We start from the raw sequence: 25,520 nt of genomic DNA on the forward strand, positions 1-25,520 counted from the left end.
GGATCATATAACTTTGATGTTAAAATTCATTAACATGTCGCTGTATTCTTAACATGGACTGCCATAGTGATAGGTATAACATGTCATTGATCTTAGGCGATTGGAGAAAATATGTAACGGCATCATATTACTTTGATGTTAAAATTCATTGACATGTCGCTGTATTCTTATTTGCTTTACATTGCGACGGCAATGTACGCTAATTTAAGGTTTGAAAATCCTTTACATTATTATTATTATTATTATCACCATATTTACTGTATCTTCATTGGCATGGCAGAAGAAGCAGTATGAATCGATGACAATGATTCACCATGTTTATTTGTAATTACCATGCACCTTTTCTGAAAAAGCTTCGATAACATTCCTATTTCTACACATGTTTTGAAACAGCGCTGTATATTGCTTCGATAACGTTTCTATTTCTACACGTTTTGAAACAGCGCTGTATATTGCTTCGATAAAATTTCTATTTCTACACCTGTTCTAAAACAGCTCTGTATATTGCTTCGATAACATTTTTATTTCTACATATTTCCATAGGTATATTTGGCTGTAGAAGTAATGCCGGTAAGATATTTTGATTTTTAATATCATTTTCATCTTATTAGTATTAGTTTAATTTTTTTAACTACGCTTATAGATCAACAAATATGGCAGGTGTGCGACATCAAGTTAAAATGGTTCGTGGGTGGGTTAGAATGTAGTTATGTAAATATATGTATGCATTCTTTAATGTACCCATCCATTCATCCATCCATTTGTCAATATGTGCGTATATCAGCTCGTCTATACACTTATACATGCATACATACATACATGCATACATACATACATACATACATACATACATGCATACATGCATACATACATACATACATACATACATACATACATACATACATATATGCATTGCTTTCCAAAGCTTGTAATTGGATAGTACGGCTATGCATTATTTCGATTTCACTGTGTGGCCTTTGAGGGTCTATAGATTACTTTTGAATGAGACGCAGATTCGTCGCTGGTTAACTCCCAGTTCGATGCTTTAATACTCGCTTTCAGCTGAACTGACTGCAGCAACAGAGGTCAAAGTATCTTGCTTTTAAGGCGCACGTATGTGGCCATGTTGATTCTAAAAATCACGACATTACTTATCCACCTACCTATTTAAGTACTTACATTCATATAATCATATATAAATATATATTAATTACAGAGAATTATAAATAAACTCCATAAAGAACGGAAAGTGCTATCCCTGGATTCTATAGAAGAATGCTTGATAATAGTAGGCAGAATTAACATTTTAATACAAATAATCCTATCATACAGGTCAGAGAAATTTGAATTCGTACTCTATGGAGAATCGAACCCAGGTCTGCATTCTTCTATATAATCCAGGGATAGCACTCTCCTTTCTGTCAGGTGTATATTTATAATTCTCTATAATTAATTCTATATACCTTTCATGTGAATCCAGAATGACTGTGTAGATAGATAAGAATTAATTACTAGGTCGTCATGTGAGTGTGTCTGCTACACACGAGTGCATATAATACCGATTTAGTAGTATCATTTTTGGTGAATATGAGCTTGCGTATGCAGGCAGGCGACGGATGCCGTGTACCCGCGGACCTGGGCTCGAATCTCTGTAGAGTGTGAATTAAAAATTGTTTAACCTGTATGATAGTATTATATATATATATACGAATTTGTTAAAATTTGCATTTGACTTCTTAACATCAGGTAAACAAATAACTCAATATTTTGTAATTATCCTCAGAGACTTGTAATGGGCTGTTAATGCCAGGCAGAACTATTAAGTTGACGGCTTCGTCAGTGCGTCAAGTTCCAGGCGAATTTCACGGCCCCACAAGGGCAATCCTTAATGCTCATGAATTTACGGACATAAACGGTAGGCTGCTGGCGGGGGCATGGTCTGCCGCATCCAATGACTCGGATCCTTATATACAGGTAATTGACGTTGATGAGGCAACCCGTGGTACACATATTATTTATATTCCTTATTTGAACGCTCATCAGTTGTCAGATTCATACCAGGAGAATTATTTTCTACTTCTAAAGGCCACATCGACAACACTATTTTCTTTCCTTTCATTATTTAAATTTTGCACAATAATTTTACAAACGAAATCAAAATCGGACTGTAATAAGAAATTGTAACTATAGGATTATTGAACCGATAGAAAAAAAATTTAATTCGTCTCACGGTCAAACAGTTTACAACATAATAAAATCCTCTCATATGGAGACCGGCATGATACAATATTTATATTGCTCTTGTCCATCGACTTGTTTGACACCCACCCCACCCCCACCGCTGTGAACAAGTTTCCTAGGGTTCAGTTCTAATGTTCCGAGGGTTATACAAACAAACGTAATCCAATACTATAAATTTGCAAGTAGACAATAGAGTGTGCTGATGACTGGTTCCTGAAAAAACTTTTCCGTTTTCTCAGTTCTCAATCCTACCATGCAGTTTTCACGTGAATGTCTTATTCAGCTCCAAATGAAGCAGTAAACTCGAGATCATATACAAGAGACGGTCAAACTGACGACCATCGATGCGAAAAACGACTGAAAATAGTGTTAGTGAAAGTGCTAATCGATATTTGAAACATACAATTACTGTTCCAGGTCTATGTATGCTTACCACTACAGGGGATAATGCAAATAACAGACTGTGAAATAGTAACTCAAAATGGCTTTTACACTGGCTTACTATAGAAGGGGTGCGCCATAAATATTTTCACCAGCGTGGTATTTCAAGTATTAGTTCATTCCACTTACTTGTTTTTGTGTTATATCCCTGATACAGATACTGCAGGTCCCAATGTCAACTGCAGAAAATTCATATTTTTCTTCAATAATTGAGGAAATATCGAGCTTATGTGGCCTGTACATGAAAATAAAAGTCAATCTGACGATGTACGTTTGCAGTCAAGTACAATTACGAGGAAGCATAGTTATTTGAGACGCAATTTGGATTGAAACAACCACTGAGACTTCTAGTTTGTTCTTTGGCACGCTGGAGATACAAATCGATCCGACCAAATATTTATTTTCACTGTAAAAACTATCGTTTGTAGCAGTTTAAAGTTATCTGCATGGTAATAATAATTGACGAGCATAACCCTATTGAAGATTTTCCTTTTATCTTAAACAATTACCAGGCAAGCATGATACTGGCGAACACTTCACCGACTGATATGTATAGTATTTTGAAAGGATTTAAGGTTGTATCTAATGCGGGAATCACATTACCCAAGCAATGGAGTATTTGTAAATTTGCAGAAAAGATTACATCGTCATATATATTTGTTGAAGTTGACCAAAAGATATGGTGTGATTTTTCAAAATATGTTTTCGGAGCTTTTCTATAAATTAATCGAGTTAGGGAGTGAATTGGAATAATGTGAACCTGGTAAGGTTTTTGACACAAAAAAAAGTAAAAAGCGTCATTGTATTATATCGTGCAAGAAAACGTCTAGTTGCGGACTCCGTGCAGATGTATTGAAATGTTTAATGGTGACATAGAAACAATAGGTGAACACAGTTAAGATTAATAAGAGACACGCTTGCAGATTTATAAAAAAGAAATGGCATCCACATTCTATTTCTATCATGAAATGATGTACGACACGGTAGAAGCGGAGTAGCGCAAGCAGGGGAAGAAATTGTCCGAAGCTATTGCTAAACACAATGAAGCAAAATCTATAGCGGAAATACACAAACATTCAATAATGTTTGATCGTGTTGCCTATAAAAGAAAAAAGTCTCGGAGGTTCGAGTCGGTGCTCGTTTGGGCCGACACCATGTTGGAAGATATTTTTTTAAACGTGCAAGCTAATTTCATGATCCTGGAATGAACAGGCTTATTTATTAGCAATGGCTCCATTTACAAATTTATATTATTGTAAAACCAAATAAGACTGGTTGCTTTGTGTGCTCTGTAAAATTCTAATATATGATACAAAGTGTATTCTTATTCAGATACCACCACATGGTAATGAATAGGGAAAGGGCTGCCACAACAAAAAGTAACAAGTTAGTTAACGCTGTGTATATAAGAAGTTCAATGGTTTTGGGACGCAGTCAATGTAAAGATGTATGCTTTGAACACTGCGACCAAATATGCCATTATGAAACTGCAAATCCCACTTGTTCGCGTTACTTGGAGGTCAAGGTGCTCGACCATGCTTTCAATGTTGTATCTAACTAAAGTCACATAATCAGTTTTGCCAACCATGCGGATCTGTTCGAGAGTATTTGCTGATTCACCAACGCAACAAATATAGCACTATGATCGTGAAAAAATTCGATGATGTTAAGAATACTGAAGTAAATGAAATTATTAGCAAGTTTGAAGTGACTGCAGTTTCTGATCCTAGTAAAGTAAAAACAATACAGCAAAAATTTATGAAATAGGCAACCACTTTCATTTATATACCAGCATGCCGAAAATGAATCAACTCAGGAAACTCACGCGTGAGCGTGGGATAAAGATATCAAGAGTTAAAACAAAAGCAGGTGTACTTACATTATTAGTACTTTTCGCGGAGGAGTCGGGTACGAATGTAAAGCAAATCCGCATAACGACAACGCGGCTAGGTAATGCAATTCCTACACGATCCAAGTTGGCCGAGATTTAGCACATCGTTGGTGATGTACAAGATCATCGCAGCTGTATCGCACTTACCGTTATCACCGAGGCTGCTGCAAGTTTCCGAGTTTGAGTTACATAAACATCGCGGCGATTTACAAGATTATCAGGAAATTATCACGATCGAATACAAGCCAAGTATAATCGCTATATAAACTGTTTTCAAAATTGCTTCCAGATGTTATATCAGCGTTACAGTGCGCATGCACCTCCACAGTTAAGATGGAGATTGTTCCTCGTCTTCATCTGATTATGCCGCTTAACCGAACCAATGATGATGTGGAGAAAATCAGCAAAACGTTTGCATGGACTCTTGAGACAATGAATACATTCACCAAAGCAGGATCAAGATGGACTCTGTGAAGATTCGTGGAAGTTCAAATGCATATTTCCCCGTTAAAGCTTTTCCACAGGATGAATTATATTGAGACGCCAATGTATATCCCGCGGCAAGCAGTGATCAACGTAAAAATAAGGACAGCAGATATTTAAATGGAATATCGTATCTGCGTTGCATTCCGCTAGTGACAATACAAATCAGTCTCTTTAATACAGACAATATCTGGGAGAATTCAAGTTTGTCAGCTTGGAATTTCCTGTTAATGTTACTGACATCAGTAAGTTTGAGCGACTCAACTCTGATATTGGTGTTATTGTCTTTGTTTCGAATTAACTAGTGGTGCCAATCCCACAGTCCAAGGTAGGAATCGTGCGGTACAACACTGATTTATTAATATTGGACAACATAGATGGTTTAGTGGTGCAGTATCATTGTGTGTGCATGCAAAATTTCAACGAAAGGTATACCGGCACAGTAAGTACGAGGGGGAGGTAATTACCATGCAGATATTTTATGCATATGTGTAGCACCCAAAGGCTGCATGACGATCATGCCTTTTGCTACAGTGGAATCCGTGAAAATCCGCAGCGTGCTATCATGCCAGAACCTGCAAAACATTCTGAAATTTACAGCGGTAGAACGAAAAATGAAAGTCTCGCATGTCATTTATGCGGAATTTGGATGCTAAAAAGTTGCAGTAGACGCTAAAACAGAGGTTTAGTCAAATACAACACAAGTAACTGGACAAGTCCCTGTAGGTTTTCCCTACACTACAATCAGACGTTATGGAGTGTCTGAGACACCAGTGTTATATCGTGGCAAGCACTCAGTTAAGTTGTTTCTTTATTCGCACAAGATTACATCGAAATGGATCCGATAACAGCTCTCCTCACCCGCAGACATGAATATAACCTCTATAACACCGCAAGTGTTCCACGGAGACTCACTGATAGATCTGTGATGGTATCTTTGGGACTGATGCCAATGTACTCAATCACTGTCACACCACATGGCGCGTGCAATCTACAGTTGCGAGTTTACCCCCAATAAAACATAAGCCCCTGTCGTTCTTAACAATTGGCTTGGTACGATGATCACGTGATTATCCAAGTGTCTCAGCCGCCTCGAATGCACCAAAAAGTGTAATTTCTAACAGCTTGAAAAATGCGTTACGTTTCATCTGTGGTACTTGCAGTTCAAGGATTCTCAGTGGTTTATTAATTAAAGTTGTACAAACTAATTAGCAACCTTTCAGCAGTTGCTGGTCGATCCGGTTGTGCTACCCCTGACAAAAGTTACAAGATCAGCCTGAATACTCATTAAGAATGTATCCATATAAATACATGAACGGATGAGAAAAGTTTGATGAAACCCATCTTCCATCTGTTGAACGTTCTATTCATCTCTAACACGTGAAAACATTTCCGCAAAGACTCTGCACACTGAAATAAACTATGGTCAAAATTCCATGAGTGACTATTACAATCTGTTTCTCAGATGTCTTCGATACGTTCCGATATGCGTCCATGCGCTTTTATAAACTAGAATCCGCACACAATTTCTCATCCACAGGAAATACTTGGGTTGCACATTTGTCAAAAGCAAAGGCAGAGTTAGAATTACTGACCGATATCGATATTCAATAGTTTGTCGAGCGTGCAATCCGTAGTAGGATTTCAATGTTCAGCTGTAAATATCCGCTAGTGAACGGATACGATCATTCCATTCCAGCTAGATACATAATCTATTTAGATAGCAGCAATCCGATGAAGACTATGCGTGTTGCTAGGTTTGAATGAACTGACCCAGCGCACGTAGACGTGGAAAAACACAACAGCAACAGCGACATAGGTACTTCAAGGAAGTTGATCTAGAATACCAGGAAAAGAGTTTCACCGTTGTCATAGTGGCTATCTACTGACCCCGGAAGCTTTGTTGGTGTATCAAGCGTGGCTGTAACCTTTGAAATGCAATCATGAATGATTCCCTACACAAGTTTATATAATGCGTAAAGCATGTACCGAACCTGAGAACCAAGAGCATGTATCTAGTCCATTTTCGTAATTTACAATGTATCTGCGATTGGGTATATATATACAACTAATCCCTCGGGTGCTCAGGTTTCGCCAATGTGCTCGGTCTGCTCCATAAATGTAAACGAACATCAACCTGAGAACGGTCGCTACAAACGAGTTGAAAAAGATTTATCTAAACGCGTGAATAACGCTATTCTTGGGAAAATAATGAAGAACCTTATAAAACTTGTTGGTGTTGCTTCTTTCTGTCACTGGGGGCCCCGAGTGGCCGAGTGGTCTAAAGCACTCTTCGTTACGGATCACTGCCATCTCACCTCTGTCTGCGGCGGTTCAAGTCTCGGATTCAGCCAATGTGGGTATGTGAGAAAGCTTGCCAGTAGCTTCTCGTGGGTCGGTGGTTCTTTCCGGGGTTTTCCCGGGTTCTTCCTCCACCATTAATACTGGCCGCCATGTATAGTCTATCGTGCATTGAAAAATGGCGTTAAACCCCACAACCACAGCAACAACATTCTGTCACTTAGTTAAAAACCATAAAGTAATAATATATTAATCTCGAAACCCGGTCTTTATGTTTTTAGTCACATCCTGACTTTCTGTCAATTTCAGGGTATCGCTACGAAGATTATTAAGGCGATCTTCCATTCCCTTTTGTCCTCAGAATACCCAGAAGTCAGCTTGATAACGAGGTTTCTTCTTTGTCTGGTAATACGGGTCACGCTTTTCGAGGACGCGACATAAAGCGCTGAGTTCGCAGGCGATACTTTGCATTTATACAGCCCTGTTGTCGATATTTTGAATCTTCATGCACGCAGTATTCGATGTGTTATATTACTGGTGCACTTGCGTCACCAACACCTGGTTTACAACTTATCATCTTGACGTGAAGGAATGCCATCATATCTACTTTAATCTTGTGATTTTGGGGAACTGCTGCTCGATAGTCCTTTAGTAAAGAACCCGGCCTTCGCATTACGATTGTCAAACGCTTTGGTGCACACTTTGTATCCCCTTCACAGCGAAGCGCTGGTACTGACATATCAGGCCTTGACGCTGATATCTTGTGCCTTGTCACTGTCAGTGGCCTTTCAGTCCTGGGGTTTCGGCACCATGCTTCAGTGATTATATAGTATGCCTACTGCAATGTCTGAATGAAGACTATTCTACAGTGCAATTGCAGGTATAGTGAACCAAATATTTCCCCAAAACTTAACTTATTTGGCATGAATCCTGCACCTGACATGTCGCTACAATGTGGACAACTTGCGTGTACGCAGGTGTGTATCCTTTTTCTACAGTAGTCTTTAATTAAACAATTTTAAATGGGACGACTAATTTGTATTATGTACCACTCCTGATATAAATATACAAACGGTTACCTCTAGTTCCATTCGGCCATGTTACAAAGCTTGGAACCTGCTGTGAATTGCCTTGAGGCTATGCGGGTTGGCGTACATCTATCTGGCCTTTAATTCTTTTTGCTATATCTTTTTGGAAGTAAACCCATTGTACTTGTTGCAAATCCTACGCACTGCTATAATTCCAGCTTGTCACTTCTAGCATGACTTAAAATCAATCCCCTCTTACACTAGGGGTTGGGCGAGTGACAATATTTGACAGCGATTGATTTACAACAAACAACCCTTTTACCTAGCTTTGACCACTTATAACGTCGCAGCTCAGGTATTTTACTTCGCGCGCATCCTATACATCACACGCGTGTATTTCATTGGGAAACACTTAGTCAATATATACCATGCTCGGAGTCCAGCTCACTAAAACGGAAGTAAATCAAGCGCGGAATAGAAAGGTGGACCCCTGAGTTACGCACGAGGTAAAACGTTTTGTACCCCTAGAGGGTATGGGCAGTGGAGGTCGGGGCAAAAAGCTTTGGGGCTCCTACTTAACCTGCTGAACTAATCAGATATTGTATATCTATTACGTTTAAAAAATGCAATTTAGTTTACCATGAGGCTAATATGTAAGCAAATTGTCAAATCTTTATCGAGCTAAAAACAGCACCTTTAACGTCATTAATACAATCACGCCGAAATGTTCGTGCAAATTGATTAGCAATGACAGGAATACGCCAACACATTCTAGATACATCATTACGGGCAAGAGATATTTGAAATGAAATTTTAGTTTGGGATTAACTCGGGGATTCATCGTCAATAATGTATTTCAACAGGTGGAGTTGGAGGCACCAAGTGTTGTACGTGGCGTGATAACCCAAGGACGGAATGGATGTTGCCAGGAATGGGTCACTGGGTACAAAATTCTCTATAGCAACGCACATGACTGCTCTACTTGGGAGCAAGTCATTGGAGGAAATGGAACAGTAAGTGTAACAGTCTGACACGAATTGTAAAAAGACCACTTTGTAAAGGACTTTACGATATCTTCATTTACCTACCATGACTTTACCTAAATCTATTCAAAGCCAATTTTATACCACATATCTTGACAATGTAACTATAAAATACAGTTGTGATTCCTAAATACTTATATATATATATATATATATATATATATATATATATATATATATATATATATATATATATATATATATATATATATATATATATATATATATATATATATATTAGTCAGGATTGTACTGCAAATGAATAGTAATACCTAATAGGTGCCTTAACATGTATCGACAAAAAATTTAAGTCAACAATTGTTTCAGATATTCCATGGCAACGTAGATGAGGACACACCATTCCAGAACAATTTCCAGTGTTCCGCATCAATCAAATGCATCCGACTGGTTCCTGTTACGTGGCACAATCACCCCTCTCTGCGATTTGACCTTATCGGTTGCCCCATAGCAAGGACAAGAGCAGCCATTTCACTTGCAGGGGCTGTTACTACGAACCAGACTCCGAATGTGTCCTTAAGCAGTAAGTAGTGATTTAGTAAATATATGATTTCAGCAGTGGCAGCAATGGAATTGACCTTCTATTACAAACTTCATGCTGCAAATTAAATACAAATCCACTGAAGTTTCTGTTCGTGTTTAGGCTCTAAAAAACAGCAGCACACAAAGAGTGAAAACAACAAGCTTTTTAAATTTAACAAATAACTTAATTCCTGGGAAAATTATGTAAAAATGAAAAAAGGAGGAGAACTTACGGTTTCATAAATCAAATCCAAAATTAATCCATGAATAATCCAAAAATAATCCAAGAATAATCCACGAATTAAACAGCAAAAGTCCTACTAATAAATGTTCTAATAATTTCAAGTTCGAATCCTGATGGAAAATCCAAGATGGATGACGATTACGTATGATGTAGTCTGTACTGTGTTGTTTTACAGTGCCTTGTAGAAATACAAATAATGACACTCCGGTGTTGGAAATCCAAATTTGTAAGCAATGTCTTTCCAAAATTTCTGTGTGATCATTCCTCAAAATATTTCCAGAGAAAAAAGAATTAATCCTTTTGAAATCCAACTGATCTGAAGAAAATTATAGCTCAAAATCTTGCTGCAACAAAGTAACTTGACATCAGTGTAAAAAGCCCAAACTGAGAAATCTCTCTCTCTCTCTCTCTCTCTCTCTCTCTCTCTCTCTCTCTCTCTCTCCGCATCTCTTTTAAAACTAACAAATGCGCAGTAATGGAAAAACCGGAATTGCGAAACATAGGGCCATGTGACCTTGTTTACCCAGTGTGACTCTGACAAAAACCAATCATTTTTACTCTAAAAAATAAAAGTATAAAAAATTGTTTATATCTCAAACACAAGGTTCCATCATAACCTTGGAAACAACCAATCATTTTAAATTAAAATATAATTTGTTTACGAAGGTTGCTACAAATTCTGAAACAATGTCAGGATTTAGATCAACACCTGGTGTTTACAAAAAGAATGATTTAGGTCAACTGATTTTCTGGACAAATATCGTCTCCAGTGATTATACTTTTAAAAAATTAAAACTGACAAACAATTAAATAAAAATAAATATGAATTAAATCAGACATACGTAACACTTTGAATCATATTTCTTCACGTACACAGGACTCAACTAAAGCTACCAAGAAAAATTGAATATGAACTGTAGAAGTCTTTTAGCATGTAGTTTACTTAACGAGGAGATACGGGTCCCGGGTGGCCGAGTGGTCCAATGCGCTCGTCTTTATCGATAACTGTCACCGCACCTCTTTCCGCGTGGGTTCGAGGTGCGGGATCGGCCATTGTTGATGTGTGAGAAAGTTTGTCAGTTGCTTCTCACAGGTCAGTGGTTCTTTCTTTCTTCCTCCACCAGTTATAGTGGCCGCCATGTATAGCCTATTATGCGCTGAAAAATGGCGTTAACCCAAAACAACATCAAAATAACAGAGAGATAGATATTTTTGTATAATGTACACAATGTGTAGTGATTTGAGTCTGGGTTCAAACTTAAAAATAATGTGAGATGTTGCCGACATGAAAACGGGGCGAGGAGAAGAGTGTGGATATTCCTATTTAAAATGACACTACTAAACGTTTTTATGATAGAACATGGTGAAAATTCTTTCGAAAAATATTTCGATAACTTATATCAGAATAATCTATTTTTAAATGTAAAAGTTTATATTTTAAGAGTTGCTTCCAAAACAAAAACAAAAAAAAGAAACATACTTACAGTTCTTCAGTGTCGTTCCAATTGTCATAAATATGCTACATGAAGGCAAGAATAATGGCATTTTACAATGATTTTCCAAACTGCTTCGCAGATGATGTCATATAAGAACACTACTGTCTGCGCAAGCTCTTTGACCCAGAGGTCAGCATAGTTTGAAATGTGATTTCTGTAATTTTAGTCAATGTGCCGAAAAATATCGATAAACGTACAAGTACGGTGTAAGATCTGCATGCATAAATATTGCATTTTCCACATTACCGTTGTCTGGTAAATTGTTTCAAAGGCAAATCTTTATCAAGATGGAGTTAACACTCTTCTGCACATTTCTAGCATATTGTAGCATGCTGTGGCAGTGGGCGGTATCCAAGATATATGTAAGCCAGATAAAACTCAATGAGGCGGTGTCATAGCTTGAAGAGGATGTAACTAATTGCAAGTGGTATGTTAATTAACCGTCAAACAATAATCATAAACACGGTTCTTTGGAAACGCCAAATTACATCTTAACACTCTAGGTAAAGACAAACTGATGGAAACAGCCCTCTAGCCACGCCATAACTTGGAAAACTAATGTATTACCACGATTTAACACTGCTTGTAACTATAAACTGAGGAAAATTACTCTATAACCTGAGTAAACTAATTTATTATCAATGCCTTAACACAGTACGTAACGGTAAAATGTGGAAAATGACCTATTCGAATACAGTCTGACTGTAGACAAAACAAATTTATTGGGTCCACCAAAGTAACCAACACATAGAAAAACCTTTCCTTCCTTGAAGAAAAGGTCCAAACCTGATAAAACTATATTTTGCGACCTAAGAACTTTAAGCGTACGTTCGAATATACGGGCCGTGTTAATCTTATGAGACGTAGACTGTGTTAAACCTAAGAGACATGTTGCCAGGGACGTCATTTCAACTTTTTTCGGGGGGGGGGGGGGGCAAAACTTGACGGACTTGTTAATTTTCGTATATAGGCAACATCATTTTTACATTTTACAGCCCAAATGACGTCCCTGCATGTTGCTAATCAAATTCGCAGAATAAAAAGGAATTCAACACGATGGTCAGGTGAATTCCTATCACTGACTCCAGAGTAAGTGCGATTCAAGATGATTCGCGAAGTTTAGCAGTGATAGACTTTATTCCTGTTAAATATTGACCCTATCATCTTCACAGAATTTTAGGAGAATGCACATATTGATGCATCGCTCAGAGCTAGACTTCCCCGTATATATCATATTGGAAATTCCTGGAGCGAGGAAAGAGGAGGTGTCTTCATCATATATACTTGAAATTGCTTTACAGCCTTTATGATGTCAAATACACATATATGTATCCTGTCTGTCTTGAAAATGACGATATATAAACTCCTCCTCAGGTGATTGTAGTGGCAGCTTGTTGTCTCAGCATCCCTTCACGATCACCGCCTCCTCTGAATTTGCATCGCATGACCCAAAGCACGACTATGGCGCCAACAGAGGTATACTGAACACCACAGAGTACACCGATGGGCAGGGAAACGTTCATATTGGAGCCTGGGTGGCGGAAAAGAGTGATTTCAATCAGTATTTGCAGGTGATTTCTTAATACATGGATTATCGTAGTACAGATTTAGATGGTCGTACAGAAATGTTTATTGGGTATGAACTAAATAAAAGGAGTTGAGTTACTGTACAAGCCATTAGTTCTTTCACGAAAGTGGCATGTGACTAGCTTGTTTTATTCTGTCCGTCAACACATTTAATGGACTCAGTATGAAAATAGTGCAAGCTTAAAATTCTCACATTTAGAAATATTCTGCGTGACAAACAGTGCATTGTTATGTGACCTGGCAATATGTTATGGCACGCTGTGACATGGAGTCTTATGCGCCGGTACATTTGTGATTGAGATGACGTTGCTTACAGAGTGTTCAATGCGGCTTCTGGGGCTGGGAGTAAGGAGTAAAGAATAGATATCGAAATAGAATATAAGGTTATGAATAAATATCAGAGTAGATGAAAACAAGAGAATGGATTCTATACCTTTATTAACATCGACGAATATTTGAAGACAATTCAAATACATTAAACGAATCTTCTCTTAGAAAACTGGTATTCGTTCAGCACTAAAAGATAATGAGCTTACAAAGTCAATAATAAGGTAGTCTATGTTTTCCACATTTCCAATGCCCTCAAAACAACTGTCTTTGTCAGTTTCAGGGTTTTTAAACTACAAATGCTGCCAATAATTATTCTCTAATCACCTAATGACCACGCATAATGTAACTTCAAGTTTGCATTTGAATGTGTTTTCCTGTCCCATATCTGTGTCACTTACAAGACGAATATTAGTATATCCAGCCGTGTAATTCAACACACAACCAGAACACCCAATACAAAATTATTCTTATCTCAAAATACTAAACACGTATACCTAAATATATCGTAGAATTCCCCATGCCAACAAAATTAGGGTCCACTTTACGAAATTAAGCCATGCTGTCATAAGGTGTAGTGAATACGGAACTTTGTGACATCTACTCCAAGAAATTGGCTAATTACTCTCTCTGAGAAATATATTCCCAATACCGACTCTACATAAAAAAATAATCAATAAAATCTAGCAAAACTATGAGAAGTTAATACAAAGAGCACATACCCTAGTTTTATTGGATTTATTGTGTCGATCTATATTGTGTGTTTAACTTTTGTCCATAATTGTGAATTGAAATGATCATTTGTAAATATGCTGCATGGCTAATGTTTCCATGACTGCAAATTATAATTTGCGATAATGATTAGATTTGAGATCAGAACTTTGCTTTTTCCCTTGAGAAAAACATGGTCAACCTGATATTTGTCAGGTTGGTTGCTAAAATTGAAGTCAACAGACCAGACCTTGTTTACAGATTGAGGTAAGTTTTCATCAGGTTAGCAGGTTTTTTTCTTCTTCTTTAGAAACAGTCATTGAGACATTTGTGAAGTGGGCATGTATATATGATTTGTGATCAACAAGATTTCTCATTCCTTTTTTAGCGCCTGTCTAATGGAATCACTGTTACTTGTCTTCAGCTATAGTTTCAGAGTATTTATTTATTTTTTATTTTTATATTATTGATTGGAATTACAAAGTGCTCATTTTCCTTTGGCCTTGATCGGTGTTTTGGGATTATTGTAAATAAATTCAAGGTCATTCTGGACTATATTATTGTGATACATCAAGACAGTTGGCACATCAGCTCATCCAAGGATAAAGGCCCTGACCGAGTCATACCAAAGACTTACAAAAATGGTACTAACACCTGCCTCGCTTGACGCTCAGCATTACGAGTTTTGTGTTAGGACTGATAGGCCTGGTGTCAGGATAATGTGACTGGGTGGGACATAATGCTACATGTCTGAGGCATGATGCCCCAGTGCTAGACATCACTATAAACTGTCACACTGCAGACATCACAGCGATATGACTGAAAAGTTGTTAAAGCTACGTTAAATATCCAAATCACACACACACACACACACACACACACACACACACACACACCATAGAGTCGCAAGACATTAATATGCAATAATACGCATAACTGGCTGCATAGTTAACACCACTGACACCAGTGGAAGAGGATAACTAATGAATATAGACTTTTCCGCTTTCCAATATATGATAACAACTGAATATACAGGGGCCCCGAGTGGCCGAGTGGTCTAAAGCGCTCTTCGTTACGGATCACTGCCATCTCACCTCTGTCTGCGGCGGTTCGAGTCTAAGATTCAGCCAATGTGGGCATGTGAGAAAGCCTGCCAGTAGCTTCTCGTGGGTCGGTGGTTCTTTCCGGGGTTTTCCGGGTTCTTCCTCCACCATTAATACTGGCCGCCATGTATAGCCTATCGTGCTGAAAAATGGCGTTAAACCCCACAACAACAAATATACATTTTTTGAGCAGATAATAAAAGCATATTATACTCCTGAAGTGGAAACATTTTGCATGGTCACTCGTGCTTTCACAGCTCGTTACAATTCACTGTCCCCACTACACTCCTGAATGATATTCTTCTACATCTAATTGCATAATTGGATGATGTCTACAATTATTATTTGTTGACAAATGGTGGATCAGGTATTTTGAACACAATCGAGATTGTTCTTAGACCTCAAAATCCCACGATTCAAAATAAATTACACATTTAAAGACTGCGAATTGGGATGGAAGAGTCAGGAAAGATGTAAAAATTACTTTACAGGGGCTTTCGATGAGGTAATGAAAAGCAATTAACGAAAGGTAATTATAATTAATAAGGCTAATAGACTCATCCTTAGAATCGATGACGATAACAGACTCGTCCTTAAAGGTCACTAATGATCACTATCTTCGTCATTTAGGTTGTTGTAGAAAATAGAAACAGTGACAATGCATGATTATTATGAAACGAACATAAACCCGGATGTCTAGAGCTTTGTGTAGTATAGCAAAAAGAAAACCCAACAATACAGGTAAGAGTCATAATTTGGTCAGTGTTGTTGTTGAAGACATAGCCATCACCTTTGGGGAAAACTGTAATGATGTTCGTGTGCGCTACAATGCTACAATTCGACACAGAACATAAGTCAATAGTACACACTTTCCACATTTTTTTAACATCTTTAGTTGCGAAACTGGTTAAGCTTCGTTTTTAGCGCTTGGTTCTGTTTCTTCAAACAATGTTGCTTGTAGAGTGACACAATTTGCGTAAGTCATTTATCTTGAAAACTGTACTTCACAACATCAAGTAGTGCGTCACAACGACCTACTCTTCTACCTCTAGTGACTATTGTAGACATTTAGATCATTAAGTGGCAGAACAAGCGAGACATAGCACCAAGGAAATACTGTTAACGAAACATATTAATTTGGGTTTTGCTTGAATTTGTTAGGTAGAACTGAGCAAGCCAAGTATAATCCGTGGAGTGGTAACACAGGGACGTAGCGGCTGCTGTCATCAATGGGTTTCCCGATTTAGAATACAATACAGCGTTGACTGCAAAACTTGGAGCACGGTGGGCAATGGGAGTGGAAAGGTAAAGTAAATCGAACCAACACATCAGTCTTATCTTATGCGAGATGATACAAGTGTACCATAGATTTTACATTCTGTATCCTTGGATGATGAATACAAGATCTGAAAATTGGAATCAAACTCAAGTAATAGCATAAACGTGACAAGATTAAAGTGTACTTCTGTTCTGTATGTTATCATGTTCCTTGCAAATGCGTACCATTGTCAGTTGCCAATGATACAACATGTCGGATACCAAACTATCTGCTTGGTGCAGTAGAGATCAGTGATAATTTACCATCACTAGATTTCGCACCGAAAAACTGTCTGCCAATCGCTATGACTAACTGTTTATAACGTTTTATAATCTTTCTTGTCTTCGTTTACTGTTCCTGAGCCTTGAAATGTACAATGACACGTTTAGCTTGCATTCCTGCAATCTTAGAGAGTAGTAAAAACTATTTTGTTAAAATCGTATGCGTCTTCTTATATTAATGATTGACAAACATAAATTAGGGTAATAGTATATATATATATATATATATATATATATATATATATATATATATATATATATATATATAACATGCAGCTATATATATCTGTGAATGTGAACGGGTGTTCGTGTGTACATGTTGTTTGAAAAGAACTATATTATATCTTGTCTGAGCCAATTGGTCTCTGTCAACAGTCACCGTCTCATTCGCCGTGTAATGACTAGTTTAGACTTAGAATGACTTTCTTTTCATTTCTTTTCACAAACTTCAGTTTACATATTGTTGATGTTTTTGTTTTTGGTTTGTTAGTAATTAATTTATGTCCAAATGCAAAGATGAAAAATCCATCTTACTCATGTCGCCAAAATTGTGATACATTTGTTGCCAATTTATGAGCATGCTTTTACCTTCGAAGGTCTTTAAAAAAAACACGTGTAAGAAATGGAAGCGTATCGGTCACCATCGGTCAACAGTTTGTTGTGTTAATGATGACCATTAAATGACATCCCTGACAGCATTTGTCATATGAATGTTGAGGAAGAGAGTCTTTAATTGTATCACAAAATATGGTGCATTTATTTCATTAATCTGTAAAAACTGTCAGTATTGTTATGGTGCGACATAAAGTTCAATTAGGTATTGGTTAATCAAAGTAGTAAGTTGGTGAGGGACAACTCCAAGGCCTGCATTTCACTGGAGGGGTTAACGTGTATCTCATACAGACTTCAATGGAGGAATTAGCATACATACATACACATACATACATACATACAGAAACTCAGTCGAATGCAAATAGAACTACTTTACAAAACGGCTTATCTTTGATAGTCTAGGGCTGTACAATCGTCTCTACAGAAACAACATACATTATATTTATATCTTCCAATATTAACAGATTTACGCATGTATGGTCCATATCTTCTACAGGTGTTTGAAGGCAACAGGAATGAGGACACGCCAGTCACAAACATTATGGATTGTCCGATCACAGCCAAGTGTATCCGAATCGTTCCCTCACTTTGGCATACCCACATTGCACTGAGGATGGACCTGTTGGGCTGCGAAATCAGACGAGGGGGAGGTAATCCCATATTTGTTGTAGTTGAAAATAATTCTCTCTCTCTCTCTCTCTCTTTCTCTCTCTCTCTCTCATGGCATATAGAGTTCTAGGTGATTGGAAACTAAGAGTGTTTTGTATGTATTTTTCCTCTTTTGTGTTATAGAGCTGAAACGAATCTGTGCAAGACTTCAGTAAGAAAATATTCTTTCATTTGCAAATGAAATGATGCCACCAATTTGCGAACAGCCACGATCTAACTTGATTTTTGAAACCTATAAATGCAAATAATTCGTGAAAGTTTTGTATCGCTATCTGTTTGATTGTTTTTAGAAAACATGTAAGCGACCTATATTGAAATTCTGATTTAGAGTTATTACGATCTAAAGTTATGGTTTATTTTATAGCGCCTGTTAACGGAGCTACTATACATTCCATGACGTCGTTGACAAGTACAGCAACAGCTTTCACTAAAACAGCATCAACATCTTCAACAAAAGCATCAGCGACAACAACTCCACCAACGACAACAAAAACAACAACCACAAGTACAGCGACATCAGCAACAACAACAAAGCAAACTACAAATACAACAACTTTAAGTACCAAAACAACAAATACTGTACGTACAAACGAACTGACAGATGCTACGGAAACATCGCCTACCACACCGCCACTAGAGCCATCAAAAGCGTGTGCAGATAAACCAGGCGTAGACTGTTTGATTATGGACCAAATTGGAGTTTGCAACGATGCCATGACAGCTCGAGAATATTGTCCAAAATTCTGTGGAATTTGTTCATCGCCTTCAAGCATCATAGTCGGTCCTCTGCACACTACATCAGTAGCTGGGATACAACAAACAGACACATCCGCTTTTAGGACGGTTGTTTCGCCTTTATTGTCAATTAATCGGGCTTATACTGTATCACCTAGTTCGTCTTCTATGACAACAGATTCACCCTACACAGAATGCCAAAACAAGCCAGGTGTTGACTGTAAGCTTCTAAACACTGCGGGTATATGCCATGAGCATAATTTGGCTCTGAAGTATTGCCCAGAACTATGTGGTCTTTGTACGTCACTGTTAAGTAGTGTGACATTGCCTTATGTTGCTGTGAATTCACTTAGTAATGAAAATAATTTACATTCAGTTTCTTCATCGCAACCTAACATAATGCTTTCATCGACTTCAGTATCACCTCTCGCGTCACCAATTGCATCTGCACTGCAAACATCATTTGCCACGGAATCATTAGCCACGCCAGCTTTACAAGCCATTCCATTATCAACACACCAATCAATAAGATCTCCATTTACATCTATATCTACTTCCGTGCCACCGACATCAGTACCGATGCAAGCTGTGTGTCAAGACAAACAGGGACTTGATTGTTCAGTTCTAAACCATATTGGTGTATGCCACGATCCAATCCTGGCACCTAAATACTGTCCTATGTACTGTGGTATCTGTCTTGGCATGAATTCGGCGTCAGCGTCCATGCTTGTGTCGAATTCGGCATCAGCGACCATATTACAGTCCTATCAACAGCAATCGACACCTTCATTTTCCACTAAAGCAGCCGTTTTACATACCTCTCCAGTAACTTCTTCTATAATTTCAAAAACCTCTACTACTTTAACAAGTTCGTTTCTGTCTTCGACTCCATCCGTGAGGGCATCAAGTACATCAGGTCTGACATCATCTGTACCTGTATTCATCTCTCCAACATTAACTGTAAACACTTCAATGATAATATCTTCACTTGCAGTTTCTTCATCTGTATCGTTTTCGAGCGTGTGCGTAGACATGCAGGGGGTTGATTGTATTGTTCTGGGAAGATCAGGAGTGTGTCATGATATAGGTTTAGCACAAAAATACTGCCCTAAATACTGCGGATTGTGTCAGGTTTCTAGTTTATTTACAAATCAATTTTATTTTACATCTAGTGCCTCAGCTCACCCGTCTCAACCACCAACCTTAACACAACCTGCGACAAATATGACCACAATACCTCGCATGTCATCTTTAAATCTGTATTCAGCAATAACTAGTAGTACGCCATATCTGTTTTCACTTTCTGTACATCATTTAGAAACAAGTTTTTTGAGTCAGATTATTTCTCCTACACCTGTAGTTTTGCCCGGCATTACATCCAGTTCGCTATCATCGTTTATACCCAACACGGTGTTTTCAACAGCTATTCCAACTTCAGCTATGATGAACTCGCCGTTGCTTTGCATGGACAAACCAGATGTGGACTGCATCTTACTGAATCAGATCGGCGTTTGTCAAAATGCTAACACAGCACAGACGTTCTGTCCTAAATTTTGCGGCCTATGTCAATCACTTGGCATTACGACAACAATATCGCAAGCAAATGGCAGCCCAAAAATATATTCACATACACCAAGAACAAATGTGTATTCAGGGACTTATGCTAATATGGTCTTTTCAACAGTGTATTTGCCATCTTCTGTATCGACTTCGGATTCCATTCAACCTCAGTCAACTTTAGCACAGTCTGTCGCAGCGCCAGAACCAATAATATCATCGCAAAATTTCTTCATATCCCAGGCCGTGACGCACATACCACTTACCAGAGGTTTTACGAAATCAGGTTCAGTAGCCCAAAGTATATCGCTCTCTTCAATGCATGAAGTGCAAACTGCTATACAGCAAACCAAGTCTTCGTCAATTCTATCAACAGCAAGGGCCAGGTACACATGGTACACATCTCTTACTTCTTTACAACTCTCAACAGTCAATAGTATGCCCACATCGCTGTCACCGTATCCTTTATTGCAAAATGCCCACAGTAGTTTGCCTGTGTCAAGCACGCACTTTTTTTCCACTGTATCTTTCAGTAAGTCTCCATCTTCAACACATTACGCCCAATATCTATCTAGTAAAATGACGCCTCAAAATAGTGTTATAACTCTAATACAGCCTTCAGCAACTCTGTCTAGCTTAGTACCCATATCTTCACAACATCTATCAGTATCACAGTTTAGCAAAACACCCTTATCATCAAAACAGTCAATTGAATTAACATCTAATTCCAAATCCACATTATCGCCATGGCTGCCAGTATCAGTATCCAGTAATATGCTAACAGTCAGGTCACATGATTTTGAATCTCTGTCTAGCAGGATAGTGTCAACATCATCATATCTTCCACTTCCACAGTCAGTCAGTGTGACAATCTCTTCGTTCTTCCTGCCCACGTCTTTATTCGGAATGTTGCCCCAAACATCTACCCAACCTCTAGCATCACCAGGTGGCATAATGCAGACATCGTCACAACGTTTGGAACCGCCTTCAACCACTGTGTCTTCTACGCCATCACAATTGTCTGCAAACTTTGCCTTACTATCCCAGCATTTGACTTCTACATATGTAAGTATCTCCGAACAATCATCACATCAACCAGTATCTCATTTTGGCATAACGTATCCACTTTCATCACAGTTGTTGAAATCAGACTTCAGCAGTGTGCCGCTATCATTATCACAACAGCTGACATCTATGTACAACAGCAATCGCACGTCATCACAACGGCAGTCATCTATCTACAGCAGCAATCCTACATCATCACAACATGCGACACCTTTCTATAGTAGCAATCCCACATTATCGCAACAGCTAACACATTCCTACAGCAGCAATGCTACATTATCAAAACAGCCGACACCTAACTTCAGCAGCAATCATCCATTATCACAGCTGACACCTTTACAAAGCAGTAATCCAACATTATCACTACAGCCTACACCACCCTATGGCATCAATTCCACATTATCACCACAGCCGACACCTTTCTACAGCAGCAATCCCACATCATCACAACTGGTGACACTTTTCTACAACAGCAATCCCACATTATCACAACAGCTGACACCTATCCACAGTAGCAATCCCACATTATCACAACAGCTGTCACTTTCCTACAGCAGTAATCCCACAATATCACAACAGCTGACACCTCTCTACAGCAGCTATTCAACATCCTCACAATATATGACACCTTTCTACAACAACAATACTACATTATCACAGCAGCTGACACTTATATATAGCAGCAATCCCACATCATCGCTACAACTGAAACCTCCAAACAGCAGCAGTACCACATCATCACAACAGCTGACATCTTTCTACAGCAGCAATCCAATATCATCACTACAGCCGACACCTCTCTACAACAACCCTACATCATCATGGTTGCTGACACCTTTCTACAACAGCAATCCCACATTATCACAACAGCTAACACCTATTTACAGCAGCAATCCCGCAACATCAAAACAGCTGACACCACTATATAGCAGCAATCCTACATTATCACAATGGATAACACCATTCCACAGCAGCAATCCTACATTATCACCACAGGTGACACCTTTCTACAGCAACAATCCCACATTATCACAATTGCTAGCACCTATCTACAACAGCAATCCTACATATTCACAGAAGCTGACACATATATACAGCAGCAATCCAACATCACAACAGCTGAAACTTATCAACAGCAACAATCCCACATCATCACAACAGCAGACACCTATCCACAGCAGCAATCCCACATCATCAAAACAGCTGACACATGTCTACAGCAACAATCCCACATTATCACATTTTATGACACCTATCTACAACAGCAATCCCACATTATCACAACAGCTGACACATATCTACAGCAGCAATCCCATATTATCACAAGTGCCACCTATCCACAGTAGCAATACTACATTACTGCAACAGCTGACACCTCCCTACAACAGCAACCCCACATCATCACAACAGCTGACAACTTTCCACAGCAGCCATCCCTCATCATCACCACAGGTAACCCCTTTCCACAACAGCAATCCCACATTATCACAACAGCTGACACCTATATACAGCAGCCATCCCATATTATCACAATTGACACATATCTACAGCAGCAATCCTACATTACTGCAACAGCTGACAACTCCATACAACAGCAATTCTACATCATCACAACAGACGACACTTTTATACAGCAGCAATCCTACATCATTCAAACACGTGTCACCTCTTTACAACAGCAATCCTACCTTATCACAACAGCTGACACCTTTCCACAGCAGCCATCCCGCATCATCACAGGTGACAACTTTCTACAACAGCAATCCGACATTATCACAACTGCTATCATCTATACACAGCAGCGATCCCGCACCATCACAACAGCTTACACTTCTCCACAGCAGCAATCCCACATTATCACAACAGCTCACACCTATCTACAGAAACAATCTCACATCATCACAACAACTGATACCTACCTACAACAGTAATCCTACATTATCACAACAGCTGACACCTTTCCACAGCAATAAACCCACATTATCAGCACAGGCGACACCTTTCTACAACAGCAATTCCACATTATCACAAGTGCTAACACCTACCCACAGCAGTAATCCCACATCATTACAACAGCTAACACATCTCCAGAGCAGCAATCCCACATCATTGCAACTACTGACACCTTTCTACAACAGCAATCCCATGTTATCCCAACAGGTGACACCTATCTACAACAGTGATCTCAAATCATCACAATTGCTGACACCTTTCTACAACAGAAATCCCACTTCATTACAACAGCTTACGCCTACCTACAGCAGCAACCCTACATTGTCACAACAGCTGACACCTTTTCACAGCAGCAATCCTACATTATCACCACAGGTGACACCTTTCTTCAGCAGCAATCCCACATTATCACAGCTGCTAACTCCTTTATACAACAGCTATCCCACATTAGCACAACAGCTGACACCTATATTCAGCAGCCATCCAACATCATTACAATTGCTGACACCTATCTACAGCAGCAATCCCACATCATCTCAAGAGCTGGCACCTTCCTACAACAGTAATCCTACACTATCACAATTTCTGACACCTTTCTACAGCAACAGTCCCACATTATCACAACAGCCATTCTCATTCAGAAGTGTAAGTACATTGACACACATACAAGTAGCATCATCTTATGATAGATCTCTGTCATCGATACCACTGTCAATGTCTACAGCGCCTATACAACCGAAAATACCTTGGCATAGTAGTTTGTCTAGGCCATATCACATGTCATACCAAACTGGAAGCGTGTCCCTGACGGTACTACAGCTTTCACCATTACAGTCAAATAGTATATCGACGTCGTCATCAAAAATATCAGCAATATCGCCTGCCACCATGCCGACATCATATTTACACCCCTCGTCGTTTCCCGATAATATTACGCCGTCTCTTTCTCCACAAATGTCGGTTACCGCAGCAGGAATTATAGTCACAACAGCATCACAGCCGTCGATTCCCCTGTCTATATTTGTCTCTACCACTGCTACAACCACCACTATTTTATCACCTTGTGTAGATACAACTGGATTTGATTGTCACACATTCGACGTATACTATGGCTTGTGTAAAAATCCAGTTATTGCTAAGAGTAACTGTCCAAAATATTGCAATTTATGCCCCTGAAAAGCAATGTTCTATTGTGTCTATCTATTTTGCAACTACCTATAAAGAATTGTTCATACTTGAAGGCATTCTTTAGAAGCCAGGACTACAATTATAGACTACTGTTTATTTTAATATTCACATAGGTAGATAACCACTTTGAAAATTAATCAATTCATCTACTGTAGAAGATTTAACATTCTGTGAAGTTATTTCAAAGTTTAGTCTCTGTATAGATTTTATTATTCTTCAAACGAATGCTGACTGTTGAAAGACAATAGTAATACATAACATACAAGAATAAAAGGTAAATGTTAAACCAGCATTAATAATGTTTGGGAAAAAATGTATAAAATGAATTTGTTGTCTTTCTTTTTATTAAAATTGTGGGTGCTGATTTCTCTTTTTACCGAGAGATTTCCAGTAATGTGCGCTACTGTACTGACTTGTGGTTCATATAGGAATGTAGTGGCATTCTTGAAACCTATATCAACCTATATCAGTCAGTAATAATTAATATATATTCTTGCTTTGATTAAAAACAAATCAATAACAAGTAGTGTATAGTGTTGCTTTGATTAAAAACAAATCAGTAACAATCAGTGTATATTGTTGCTTTGATTTCGACTAAGAATTAACTGAAGGCTATTTTTTAGCTACTTGTTGCGATCATCAAATTAGATTTGCAGCACAGGCACAATTACTGTATCTTAACATGTAATTGTTTATGTTGTTCTAT

General features: G+C 38.4%; 1 protein-coding gene across 1 annotated transcript; it reads left to right on the top strand.

The window, feature by feature from the left end:
- Positions 1–1,803: 1,803 nt before the first annotated feature.
- On the top strand, positions 1,804–25,258 carry LOC149796040 (uncharacterized). Its single transcript, XM_089963918.1, has 7 exons — positions 1,804–1,974; positions 9,249–9,398; positions 9,756–9,969; positions 13,083–13,279; positions 16,598–16,741; positions 18,144–18,297; positions 18,681–25,258. The coding sequence occupies exons 1-7, from the start codon at positions 1,804–1,806 to the stop codon at positions 24,800–24,802; spliced, it is 7,152 nt and encodes a 2,383-aa protein (XP_089820044.1). The 3' UTR covers positions 24,803–25,258.
- Positions 25,259–25,520: the final 262 nt, after the last annotated feature.

This window comes from Sinohyriopsis cumingii, chromosome 7, assembly GCF_028554795.1.
Source record: "Sinohyriopsis cumingii isolate HCF-2022 chromosome 7, ASM2855479v2, whole genome shotgun sequence".
NCBI lineage: Eukaryota > Metazoa > Mollusca > Bivalvia > Unionida > Unionidae > Sinohyriopsis > Sinohyriopsis cumingii.

Excerpts from the sequence above, each read along its gene's own strand:
- LOC149796040 (XM_089963918.1), top strand. The coding sequence starts at position 1,804 with ATGCCAGGCAGAACTATTAAGTTGACGGCTTCGTCAGTGCGTCAAGTT. Across the intron at positions 1,975-9,248 it reads ACTCGGATCCTTATATACAG|GTGGAGTTGGAGGCACCAAG; the intron begins GTAATTGACGTT and ends GTATTTCAACAG. Across the intron at positions 9,970-13,082 it reads TCCGAATGTGTCCTTAAGCA|GTGATTGTAGTGGCAGCTTG; the intron begins GTAAGTAGTGAT and ends ACTCCTCCTCAG.